We start from the raw sequence: 13,712 nt of genomic DNA, 5'->3' as shown, positions 1-13,712 counted from the left end.
CTGCCAGGCTCGCGAAGCCTGCGGTGGCTTCGCACTGTGCGCCCCTCCACGCAAATGGTGTGGTCGAGATCCTCCCGGGGATCGCTTGGTGGGACGCCATTTCCCTTAGGGCCCTTCACCGGGTTGGACGGGGAGTTATTCAAGGCCCTGGGTACGGTAGTCAGAGAGTTGGGCGGGGTGGTAGTGGCCCATCCCCACATCACCATAGATCAGCCGTGGCTTTACCTGGCTGCTGGTCTTCCTCTGTCAGTACAGTGGAACACCGTTTTTCTTACAGGACCTGCAGTGGTCTCTGCGTGAGCTGGCGCAGTTAGAGGGGGGAGTCGGGGGGCCAAGATAGAGATCTGACCCCTGCTCCATGGCAGGTTAGGGGCGGAAATCTGGGTGGTGGTTTAGCAACTGCGGGTTCTCCCTTGGGCATCTTTGGGGATGATTGACAGGTTCTCTCCAAGCTCATGGTGGGGTGCTACCTGAGCAGTTGGGGGGAACCTGTCTTTGGGTCCCGCACATTGAAGTCCCCGGGTAGGGGTGAGCCGGCGGGACCGCCCTCATGCAAATGCATGGCAGGGTCTCAGGTGAGGGAGAGGTCCCTCACCTGGACTAGCATCGAGCTACGCCCATAGTTGCCCAGGAATGTTTATTGCTACGTCATTTCCGCCCCGGAAGTATTTGTTTGACCCTGCAGGTCCACTGTTTGGGTCATAGTTAAGCATGTTGATTTATGCTAATTTATGCTAATTTAATTAAATAAATTATGCTAATTTATTTTAATAAAAATGATCCAGTTTAAATTCAGCTCTTGTGTCCGTGTCGTTACTCCGTCTCTTCTGCAAAAGGCTGTACTTTCTGAAAATGCTCAGGAAGATAAATCAATCTCAACATCTACTGCAGCACCATTGAGAATGTCCTGACATATGCCATTGTAGGATGGCATGGGAGCAGCTCTACAGCAGACAAAAAAGCTGTATAAAGAATAATTAAAACTGCCCAGAATATCATTGGCTTCCAGTTACCAGCCCTGGATAATATCTTTGAATCTTGCTGTTGTAGGAGTTTACACAACATTCTCAGAGACTCTTCTCATCCTGCTTATATATATATATATTTTAAACTGTTGCCTTCTGGTAGAAGATACAGAACAAGTAAAACTCGTACCAGTATTGTATGGTCTGTTGTGTGGATGTTTGGATGGTTCAGGGTGGGGAATTTATGGCAAGTGGGGCATTTTGCGGGGATTGTTATGTGTGTTGGGCCTGGTCTTTGGGCATTATGTGAATTTTGTTGTATGAGTACAATGATAGAAACATAGAAACATAGAAGTCTGACGGCAGAAAAAGACCTCATGGTCCATCTAGTCTGCCCTTATACTATTTTCTGAATTTTATCTTAGGATGGATATATGTTTATCCCAGGCATGTTTAAATTCAGTTACTGTGGATTTATCTACCACGTCTGCTGGAACAAACAAACAAACTTCCAATTATTATTATTCAGTAAAATAATATTTTCTCATGTTGCTTTTGATCTTTCCCCCAACTAACTTCAGATTGTGTCCCCTTGTTCTTGTGTTCACTTTTCTTTTAAAAACGCTTCCCTCCTGGACCTTATTTAACCCTGTAATATATTTAAATGTTTCAATCATGTCCCCCCTTTTCCTTCTGTCCTCCAGACTATACAGATTGAGTTCATTAAGTCTTTCCTGATACGTTTTATGCTTAAGACCTTCCACCATTCTTGTAGCCCGTCTTTGGACCCGTTCAATTTTGTCATGATACATGATAATAATGAAGTAGATCTTTATTAATGTAACAAGTAACAAAAGGTAGGAAATTTATCCTTCCTTCCCCCTTAATTTTCTCACAACCTTTCTGCTTACTTTTCCCACAACAATACTTTTCCATGGAGGTGAATTGGGGCTGAGAAAGAGAGATAGTAACTGGCACAAAATCACTCAGCTGAATTTCATAGCGAAGGCAGAATTTGTACTTACTGATTTTTGCTTTCTAGCCTGATGCTATAGCCACTAGAAGAGTGATAGCTAACCTTTTCTAGAGCAAGTGCCAAAAGCATGCATGTGCCCAAACCCCCAAAATGCAATGTACATGCATCCCTCGTGCATGCACCTGTGCCCCCCACATGCCCTGGTTCCCTAATATGCATTCTCCGGAGAAGGGCGGCATACAAATCTAAATAATAATAATAATAATAATAATAATAATAATAATAATAATAATACATGCGTGCCCCCTAAACATGCACATCAGAGTCCCAAGCTGGACAGCGGGAGGCATATGTGCATGCATGGTGGAGCTGAACAAGAATGATGGCTCACATGCCCACAGAGAGGGTGCTGCGTGCCACCTGTGGCACGTGTGCCATAGATTCACCATCATGGCATTAGACCAAACTGGCTCCCTTTTAATCTTCCTATTCAATTTTTTTTAAAAAAAAGAAATAAAAACTATATTTTACTTTACTTTAGAAATGTGTTTTTTCCCCCCCAAAATACTACCTGCTGCTTTCTAGCATGTTTCCATTTTGTTTTGATTGCCTTATGTTTTGAAGCAATGTTTCAAGTTCCTTCTTGAAGACTGAAGTTCAGTTCAATATGCATCAATCTAAACATATCTCACTGGTACCATGAACTCATGATTTGGTGAACTGGTAGAAGAATCCAAGTTGATTTGGTATGGGGGGGGAGGGAAGTGCTCACCAATTGGAATGAAATGAACAAAAATAGTAAATTTGTCTCATCAATACCTTTATCTCTTATAGTGGTCATCCAAAGATTTTAGTTATAAGAAACCAGGTTATAAATCCTTGGGAATCATAACAAGTAATTCCACGGTAGGTTTTTAAAACACTATTTTTATTTAAAATTGGGATTCTGAACTAGTGTATGCTAGCTCGGAATCCCAACTCTTCTAATCAAAGTGACAACAACAGAAATATTCTCCAGTTTGCTGAACTATTTTTTATCGGTAGCTCCAATTCAATGCCCATACCTGCCAGTCAAGAGCTCATACATTAAGATTCCCAGTGACCAGTAGTCTGCTGAAATATCATGACCTTTGTTCAGAATGATCTCTGGGGCTACGTACTCTGGAGTTCCACAAAAAGTCCATGTTTTCTTTCCAAATCCTATTTTTTTTGCAAAACCAAAATCGACCTGTGAAAGAAGGTTCACACACCCATCAAGGAAGACAAAAAGTTAAAAGCACTTATGCAAGCACAAACACATAAAGAGACACAGATTTTCACAAGCATCTAAAGTATAGGCTTCATGAAAAAACTCTCAAAGGAAGAGTAAGAAAACTCTGGAGGACTATATTTCCTCTGTCAAGATTTAGAAAAAAGCATTAACAATTTACATTTAGTAGAACGATCTAACAAAGATAATCTAAAACACGGGTGTCAAAGTTGTGTTATCATGTTGTCATCACGTGACATATCACAACTTTCCCCCCTATGCTAAAATGGGATGGGGATGGCTAACGTGTGACGCTTCCAGCCTGTGGGCTGTGAGTTAGCCCTTTCAGTTTTACAGCTGTCTAATGATTAGCTTATCTATCCTAGCTGGATATCACTTAAGAGTTAAAGCATATAAACAATATGGATCAATAGCAGGCACCACCACATATGTGGTATTCAGCACCATTATACTTGTCTAAAGTTCCAATTCCCAATTCCTGTAACTCAAGAAATGGCAACTCAAGATGACTTAGTGCCACCTGTAGGCCAAATTATAACTTCATCTGATTCAGATAAAGCAAAAATGCTGTGATGATGATGATGATGATGATGATGATTTGTAGGGGCGATTTTATCGCTGTTTGGGAGGAAAACATCCCTACCACTCACCAATTTGGCATAACCTCGGTGATCTAGGATGAGGTTTTCTGGCTTGAGGTCCCTATAAATGATTCCTTTGGAATGCAAATAGGCAAAAGCTTCTACCACACAAGCTGTATAAAATCTGGTTGTAGAATCTTCAAATGAACCTCTGTCAAGAGGAGAGAAAAAGAGTGGTGGGGGCAGAGAGAGGGAGAGGGAGGGAGAGGGAGAGAGAGAGGGAGAAAGAGAGAATTTACTAATTCATTCAATTAAGGATCTGAGGCAACAATAAAAATAAACATGATAGCATCATTACTATGTAATTATAGTATAAAAACCAAAAAGGCCAATTAAAATTGGGAAAGCATAACAAATATTTTAAAAGACTGATGATATTTATGGAGATTTTAAAAATCCAACAGCTCTAAGACACATTTTTTAAAGTTACATTTGAGCATCAAGATGCATTCCATTTTGTCAGAATGGTTTATAAGGAAAATCAGCAAAATGCCATGTGGATAGTTCTAAAAATGTCAATAAAGTAAATTAATTGAAATGCTAATACTCTAAAATACTTCTATCCAGATCTAAGTTTTCAGAGCACCTCTAAATACAGCCTCTGGTGATGAGCTTAGAAGTAAAAAACAAATAGAAAATTCCCAGATATTATGCTTCATCTTTATACTTCAGTCTTTTTTTTTGGGGGGGGGGGGGGAGAGAATCTCACAGCCTTACTTGAGTACAAAATAAGTCTGTACAATGAGTAAACCTAGTGAAAATAATGGGATTTGTGTTCATCATGTCTTTCCCTTTGATTTTAATAGAACTGATCTAAGCGTGACTAAGTCTGAATCCAATCTGTTTTGATCCCCATATTGCAGATAAAGGATCTGAAAACAAGAGAACAGGGATTTGTATAAGCCTGCTTATGAAAACAGAATTTGGGGGTATTCTGGCTCAAAGCAAAATGCTTTAGATATTCTATTTACTTGTTCTAGCATGAGGAGGTAGTGTCACTTAAGGAGGGTATGTATGGGTGTGTGTTTGTTGTTAATATAAACATAGCTAGTCCTTCCAATTCCTGGCTTTGCATCCTTGCACCACCACCTGATGTGTCTGAATACACAGAATTTGTCTAGAAGTACAAATATAGAAATAGTACATGCATTAGAAGGTGGGGAAAAGATAGAAACTTTCTTTCCAGAAAAGTATTTGGATTGGGCTGCCGTAATGAGTCTATTAATGTATTAAATTGGGTTGCTCAGTATTGACTTGATTAGGAATAAACTAATCTAATGCTGCCCTGAGTCCTTCGGAAATGGACGGCATACAAATTTAATTAATAAGAAATAAATGATTTGCTTCTTTTTCATGCACTCCATCGTACAGTAGTAAGTGTTATAGCAACAGCATTCAGACTTATATATTGCTTCATAGTGCTTTTACAGCCATCTATAAGAGGTTTACAGAGTCATCATATTGCCGCCAATAATCTGGTCATCATTTTACATCCTCAGTAAGAATGGAAGGCTGATTCAACCTTGAGCCAGTGAGATTTGAACTGCCAAATAACAGTTAGCAGTCAGCTGAAGTAGCCTGCAGTATTGCACTCTAACCACTGCACCATCACGGCCCAGTGCACATAGTCAAATTAAATCAGGATGAATGAAAGCTGAGGTATATGAAAATACTATTTGGAATTTACAAATAGGGAAGGATAAGGCATCTTAACCGGCTATATTATTATTATTTTCTTAAAACTTGATACTCCTTATGTCAGGCTGCTTCAATCAGAATTTAAGAAAAATAAAACTCAGAGACCATTTTGAACTTCAAAAGTGAATTTATCAAAAAACAGAACTGAGAGCAACAAAGTTAAAGCAAAGACTGAGAAAAAAGGCACGATACAAGCTCATATAAAAAAAATCCCACTTGCCCCCCCCCCCGGAAAATAGCCAATCCCCATTGTCCATCTTTGTCAGGTGGACGCATCTTCACAGCCACGTCATATTTATGGAATGCAACTTCTAACAGTCTCCTTCTGGTCACTTGTTTTCCAGGAAAGCGAAAGTTATCCCACTCTGTGTTAGGAAAGCAAAACTTATCAGAGCCTCCTGAATCTTCCGCTCCAAAATCCCATGCCTACCCCCCATTACTCATGGCAACCGAAGCGTGTGTAGAGTAGAATCATAGCGAGTTTGACACCTTAGCACCCTCAACCTCAGCCATCATCATGGCTTCCAGAAGACAAAAAATAAAATAAAATAAAATAAAATAAAATAAAATAATAAAATAAAATAAAATAAAATAAAATAAAATAAAATAAAATAAAATAAAATAAAATAAAATAAAATAAAATAAAATAAAATAAAATAAAATAAAATAAAATAAAATAAAATAAAATAAAATAAAAAATAAAATAAATAAAATAAACAAAACAAAACAAAAACTAAACAAAATAAACAAAACAAAACAAAATATAAAATAAAATAAAATAAGAGGGACAACAGCGTAATTGAAAGACACTGTTGAAAAGAATAGTGGAGCATGGCTGATTTTCCCCATTTCCCCAAAACCAGAGATTTTGATACTGACAAAGATGGACATCCAATTATCCCAGGTCTACAAAATATGAGGACATTCATCTTTTTTCCTTTAGATCAGCGTTTGGAGCAGTGCAGTGAAGTAATTATAGCTAGTTCTTGACCCATAAGTGAATCACTGAGGTTGTTAAGTCCCAAAAGATTAACATGTGATGTTGGGCCGCTGCAATCGTCATAAACAGAGTCAGTTGCCAAGCATCCCAATTCTAATCAGGTAACCATGGGGATGCTGCAACAGTCATAAATGTGTAAAATGGTCATAAGTCATTTTTCAGTTGCATTGTAACTTCAGACGTTCACTAAATTAATTGTTGTTACCAGTTACAAACCATTGTTGTAAGTTAAGGATCAAGATAAGGGTCGCCTAGAAAGTAATGCACCACATTTTTTTCTCAGCCTACAGTAATGGTACGAATGCGAAACTTTAGATATACATTATTTGAATTGTCAGGGGTGCATGAGTAAATTTTCTTCCGACAGATAGCATAGCTGTAACACATAGCTGTAACACATAGCTGAAACACAAAATTTACACACGCACTTCTGACAATTCAAACAATGTATATCTAAAGTTTTGCATTTGTACCATTACTGTAGACTGAGAAAAAAATGTGGTGCATTACTTCTTGGGCAACCCTCATATAGGATTTTATGAGTGGAGTACTTGGCAGTGCTTTCCTCAGGCGGCATTATATCTTACAAACTGAAAATCACAGCTCAACTATTTTTGTGTGAAACCACTGGAAGTGTCAGAAGAGAATACATTATTTACTTAATAACTTGACTGCAAAAGCCCACTGGCTATCAGAATAACTAGACTGCAAAATGACTGTAGGCTATGATAGAATCACATTTCTCTGTTTATTGCTTATTCTGAGATCTTTTTTAAAACAACAACAACAAAATCCTCACTCAGTACATTTATTTTCCAAACTGAGCTAATTTTTGTTTATTCTCTTCCGAATAAAAAAGGCACAGAGATCAGAAGCTTACTTTCAACAAATCATAAAATCAAAAATCACTGCTATACATTACAAACAACTGCCAAATTAAGTTTTAAAAGGAGAACCAATGTGGTCAGTTTTCTTGACCAGTTTTCTTCACATTTTCTCCAAATTAACTTCTGGGTAAGCACTTTAAACCCTATACTTTATCTTTCCTTAGGAGATTGGAAGGGATTGGATACTGTAGCCTAGAGGATAATTCTCTGCCTTACAAGGCAAAGGTTGCAGGTTCACGTCCCAGTGGGTATGGCTAGCTGATGAGGCCAAAATAAGGCCGAAATAGATCTATCCTAGTCTCCCTTAATTTTCAAATTCAGCTTAAACATGTGACACATACAGATAGAATTGTCGGCTATCAATAAAATTAACTGCCTTGGAAATGGCCCTGGGTTGGGCCGAGAGGCAAAAAAGGAGCTGTGATGTTCCTTCAATATACCAGGGTGATTCGACACAAAATGTAACCCTTCCCTGGTACAGAGCTGAAGGGATTGGATACTGTAGCCTAGAGGATAATTCTCTGCCTTACAAGGCAAAGGTTGCAGGTTCACGTCCCAGTGGGTATGGCTAGCTGATGAGGCCAAAATAAGGCCGAAATAGATCTATCCTAGTCTCCCTTAATTTTCAAATTCAGCTTAAACATGTGACATATATATACACACACACACACACACACACACACACACACACATATATGTAGATTGTTCTGAGTTCGGGTTTTGCCCCGTGTAATGTTTTGAATGTCTATGCGACGTTTCAGTGAATCACATTCACCATCATCAGGCTGAAGTTTTAAGCTTCATGCTGCTGTAAATATGGAATGTTTGCAACTGTCATTTGTTCCTTATATATAGTTTTGGGGGTGGAGATTTGGTTTGAATGTAGCAAATAGATTGGGTGACTATGTTTTAGTGATTTGATTGGTTGGTGGAATCACAACTGCTTGAAGGATTGACATGGTGATGATTATGATATGTTTTTTTGTTTAAGGCTGGTTTCCAAATCTCTGGTAGGCGGGACGTGTCATCTCTTTTATTCATGCAGAGGGGGTGTTTTTCTATCTCTATTGCTTCCATAGTAATTCTTCTGTATAAATTTTTTGTTTTGGAAAGTAATTTAGTTTTTTCAAAGTCAATTTCGTGCCCTGTTTTTTTAATGTGCTGGACAAGGGAGGAAGTCTTTTCTTCTTTTTTAACTGCATTCTTATGTTCTGCAATGCGTGCGCTCACTCTTCGATTGGTTTGTCCAATGTATGTGGCTGCACATGTTTTGCAAGGGATTTCATAGATTCCTTGGTGTTCTAGTTGGATTTTATCTTTTAGGTTTCTTAGGATGTTTGATATTTTTTGGTTAGTGACAAATGAAGTTTTGATATTATGTTTGTGTAGAATTTTACTAATTTTGTCTGTGGTGCCCTTGATGTAAGGGAGGAGGGTGGTACCATTATCCTGCTCTTGGTCTTGATTCTTGGGGGGTGTCTCTTTTTTGATTAGGTTTGTAATAGTTTTCCTTTCAAATCCATTAGAAATTAATACATCTTTGAGTTTGTTCAATTCAGTTTTTAAATGCTCATGGTCAGCTATATATATATATATATTTGTAGATTTTCACGGGTATATGTATGTAGATTGTTCTGAGTTTGGGTTTTGCCCCGTGTAATATTTTGAGTGTCTATGCGACATTTCGGTGAAATCACATTCACCATCATCAGGCTGAAGTTTACAGCAGCACGAAGCTTACAACTTCAGCCTGATGAAATATTACACGGGGCAAAACCCAAACTCAGAACAATCTACATATATATATATATGTTGACATTTTGCTGTGTAAGCCTGTTCCAAAGTAGGCATGCAACCTAAAACTAAAACAGCCTAAAAAGTCAACAAGGTTTGGCTAGTGCTAAGCATTTCAATTACCGTATTAATAGATGACCAAAGGAAATAAAAGAGAAATTCTCTTTCATAGCTAGGTGGCAGCATATACCAGGAGTAGACTGAAAAAGTATTAAAATAAAGCTTCAAAGTCTTACGCAAACAATTAAAAGAAATATGAGCACAACATAATTTGTATTGTAATTTTATTTTTTAAACAAATTAAATACAAATAAATGTTTGGAATTTAAAATGATAATAAAACAGTACTATACAAGTAAGTTTTCAGGTTTCACTACTGTCTTATTTTGCTGTAACACTTAAGCAACTGATAAGTTTTAAATGCAGTATTTGCTATCCAATCATAACCCAAATGATTGAGTTTTATTTACATAATTTCAATCAGGTTTTAGATTACATTTCATAGAAGCAGCAGGCATATAAACCAGTAAGTCCATTCTTTCATTTCTTTTGATTTTGATATTTTATTACTGAACTTTTTTTTATGTCTAATATATACTGCTAAAAAATAAATAAAGGGAACATTCAAATAACACATCCTAGATCTGAATGAATGAAATATTTGTTCTGTAAAAAGTTGAATGTGCACAACAGCATGTGAAATTGATTGTCAATCGGTGTTGCTTCCTAAGTGAACAGTTTGATTTCACAAAAGTTTGATTTACTTGGAGTTATATTATGTTGTTTAAGCGTTCCCTTAATTTTTTTTGAGCAGTATATTTTAGTATTTTAGGAATACTGCTGATTTACATTCTGCCTATATATTTGGATGAAGGAAGGTCTGAAAGTTTAACTATCCTCCTCCTGATAGGGTTTTTATTATATTTATTTATTCATTCATTCATTTAATCTTATATGGCTTTCCGTCTCAGTCATGACTGTGGGTGGCTGACAACAATTAAAAACTACATAAACATTATATACTAACTCCATAGAAATACTGATCAGAAGCCAAGGTTAAAAGAAAAACTAAGAGATAGATTAAATATAATGACTGCACAGTTTTCCACACATCCAGACTCCACAACACAAGGACAAAACTGCATTATTAAGACCTTGCAAATCTAATCCCTGGTAGGATGATGTTACAAAAGGTGGGTGACACAACAGAAAAATCTGTCTTTCTGGGCCCCATCAGATGATATTCTGTAATAGATAGGACCTGGATCATTGATGCTCACTGAAAGGAACATTTTACTTTGGTTAGACTGTGGCTGTTAACTATGGATGGTTCATGTAGCTCAGGGATGTCGAAATCAATTTCACTGAGGGCCACATCAGGGTTGTGTTTGACCTCCGGGGGGGGGGCATGGCTACAGAGGGCGTGGCCTTTCCCAACATCACTTGTGTTGGGGACACCTGTGGTGGCCTGAGTGCTCTGCCAACGAAAACAGAGCTCCATTTTCACTGGCAGAGGGTTGCATGAGGCTAATGCAGCTGAAAATGGAATTATATTTTTGCTGACAGGCACGGACCCATGGGCCGTCCCTTCACTATTTCCAGGGTAGCCCCACAGGCCAGAACTAAGCACCCTGGGTGCCGGATTCGGCCCGTGGGCCTTGAGTTTGACACCCCTGCTCTAGCTGAAATGATTTCCATGATATTTGGAAAGGAGATCTGGAGGAACATTAGTTGTGTGGAAGAGAATAGGTAGCTCCCTGTCTGAAAGTGATAATGCACTGGGCAGTGGGGTGCAGGGATGGGTATATGTGGAAGCTTAACTTGAAAGCCCCAAGGAGAATGTTTGAAGGACCACAAGGGGGAATGCAAGTAAGTAGGAGGTCAGGTTGAGATGCATTGATAAAAGTGTTTGAAAAAAAAAAGATTGTCAGTTAACCAGATTTTAGACTGGGGATGGAGAATCCTATTGGAATGGTAGAGGAGGAATCCCATGCTATTTGAAGGGGTCAAAGATAGATTTGAGTGACGTCTCATCAATACTCGGATCATACCCAGCTAATTCGTTACCTTCCTAGGCTGAGCCATAGATGCACAGAAGATCCTTATTTGATATCTGGAAGCTATGAAAAGGATTGGAGGGGAAAAACTGTTTAAATTTAAACTCAGGAAGTTGGAAAGTAGTGTTCATACAAAAGATTCAGACTTCTGTTTTGGCTCTGAACAAGGTTACCTTTCCTACTGAGTTCACACACATTCACAAGCCTTTCTGAATTCAAGCTCCTGCTTGATCAGCAAATAGAGTCAAGGCCAAAAAAAAGCTTTTCCCCAGCTTCAGCTGGTGCAACAATTAAATCGTCTCTTTTTTCGTGATGGTGGTGGTGGTAGTTAAGTTGTGACATTAACTCATCATTCATATATCTCTATGATATAGAAATGCAACATATTCTGCCTGTAGCTACTTTTGAAGGCATCTGAGAAATTGCAGTTGGTCAGGAATGCCATGGACCAATTAATATATACAGATGTGTATGGAGATTCTCAGTCATCCAGGTCATGGTTGCCCCAAAGATGCTTTTCAAAAGGCAACTGGAATTGTTTTTCCTTGAAAACCTTTTGCTTACTATCCAAAAAGCTTCTTCAATTCTGACTGAATGACGGAGGATGGAAGGATTTATATTCCTTGCAATCATTTGGGAATATAAATCCTTCCATCCATCACCATTCAATGAGAACCAAAGAAGCTTCTTCGATGAGAAACAAAATATCTTTAAGGAACAATAGTTGACTTGTCTTTTGAAAAACAGTATATTGAGACAATATATATACTCCTTTTTTTGTGGGCTCAACACTGATCGGTTAATACATTTTTGAATTCAATTCAGTGCTGGTATGAATTATAAAGTCCATCTTGATTGTCTTTGGAATCAAGGAGAATCTACCCAACCCGAAAATCCTTCCTGGGACAGGAAGTTTTTGCTTCCTATCCAGTAGTGTGTTTCACTTAGATTTGCCACTGGTTCAAAACTGTGAATGCACAAATACAGAACCTTCTGTGCATGCACAGATTGGGCGGGTGGGCAGAGCCTCCCGCTACCCATTTGCCCGAACCAGGGTGAACTGGTAGCAACCCAAGACTGTTTCTATCCTACATTATATTTCTTGTTTGTTAGTTTTATATAGCTGCCAGTGGCACGGTAGAGTCTCTGGATAGTTAAAAACAAGTTGTAACATAAGAAAACAAACCAAATTAACCACAATACAAAGCAGGCTTTAAAACAAACAAACAAACAAATAAACAAACAAACAAACAAACAAATAAACAAACAAATACATACATGCATACATACATACATACATATTGGAAGCAGACTTCCTTGATTGCTACAAGCTGAGATTGCCTCCTTCCCAGTTTTGTTCTCCCAGGTATTTGAGGATCAGGATTTGTTGAGGCAGCTGGATTTGAGTGGATTGCTTGCAGCAAAATGTACTTTTCTGGCTTTTATGAGATGTATGGTTTTATTGGTTATATATATTTTTTCTTGCTGCATATTGTAAACAACTCAGAGTATTGAGATTAGAGTGATAGGCAATATACGAGGAAAAAAAAAGAATCCCTCCCAGGTAAGAATACTTGAATTTAATGGAAATTCTTTTAAAGTCAGGATTGCAGCAGTACTTACTTGAATGGTTTATCTTGTTGTCTGAAACTACCTTGAATAAAGTTAAATATTTAAAAGCACAGTGTAGCAGTCCATCATAATAGTGAAATCTGTCAACTTTAAGAGAACAGCACTAGTTCAACAAAACACAGAGTGAACTGGGTGGAGTGATGCAGGAACCCTTTGCTGTGCTTTGAGAAAATTTATTTCTGCTGGCCAACGCCAAAGAGTTTTTGGCAGAGATATCTGTCAGAATTGCCCTGTTGGCCAAGATCAGGATCATATGAGGACACTCTTCTATTGCTGCCAGAAGTCCTAAGTAATTCTCTGCAATAGGCTGGATGTCACGATGGATAAATGTTGTCTTCAGTGTCTTCTCAATATCATTGACTGAAGAAGGTGAGTGGAGGAACTAATATGTCAGCTAATGGGCTTCCCATAAACATCTGATCAGCCATGAGGTAAAGTGACTGCTGAACCAAACAGGCCTTGGTCTGATCATGGCATGGCTATGCTTATCTAGTCTTCTTTCAAAATTTCAGTTGGTAGTTTGCGCAATGCAATAAATTCTACTAAATACACACATTTTGGAGACTTGTAATCTTGATCATCCTTCTAAAGCAGAGGTGTCAAACTCACGGCCTGCAAGCTAGATGCATGACATACTGGCCCTGCCCCTGCCCAGTTTTAGCAAAGGAGGAAAAAGTCCCCATACATCACATGATGCTGCCGTGACGGCGTGAGTTTGACAACCCTCATCTAAAATGGTAGTCCCCAACCTTTGTGGCTTGGTAGCATGATGAGGGGGAGAGAGGAACCGGT

The 13,712-nt window shown here is 38.4% G+C and overlaps 1 protein-coding gene across 6 annotated transcripts in view; it reads right to left on the bottom strand.

Annotated features, from left to right (window-relative positions):
* Positions 1–13,712, bottom strand: part of PRKG1 (protein kinase cGMP-dependent 1) — a 1,199,739-nt gene that overhangs the window by 17,132 nt on the left and 1,168,895 nt on the right. For all 6 annotated transcript variants that reach the window (XM_070752281.1, XM_070752276.1, XM_070752278.1 and 3 more), the window contains 2 exons: positions 3,862–4,003; positions 3,006–3,169 (listed from right to left, as the gene is read on the bottom strand). In XM_070752281.1, coding sequence (XP_070608382.1) covers positions 3,006–3,169; positions 3,862–4,003 — 306 coding nt within the window. The remainder of the gene's footprint in view (positions 1–3,005; positions 3,170–3,861; positions 4,004–13,712) is intronic.

This window comes from Erythrolamprus reginae, chromosome 5, assembly GCF_031021105.1.
Source record: "Erythrolamprus reginae isolate rEryReg1 chromosome 5, rEryReg1.hap1, whole genome shotgun sequence".
In the NCBI taxonomy this organism is placed as follows: Eukaryota; Metazoa; Chordata; class Lepidosauria; order Squamata; family Dipsadidae; genus Erythrolamprus; species Erythrolamprus reginae.
The sequence above is the reverse complement of the archived record's forward strand: the minus strand, read 5'-3'. Positions and strand labels throughout refer to the sequence as shown.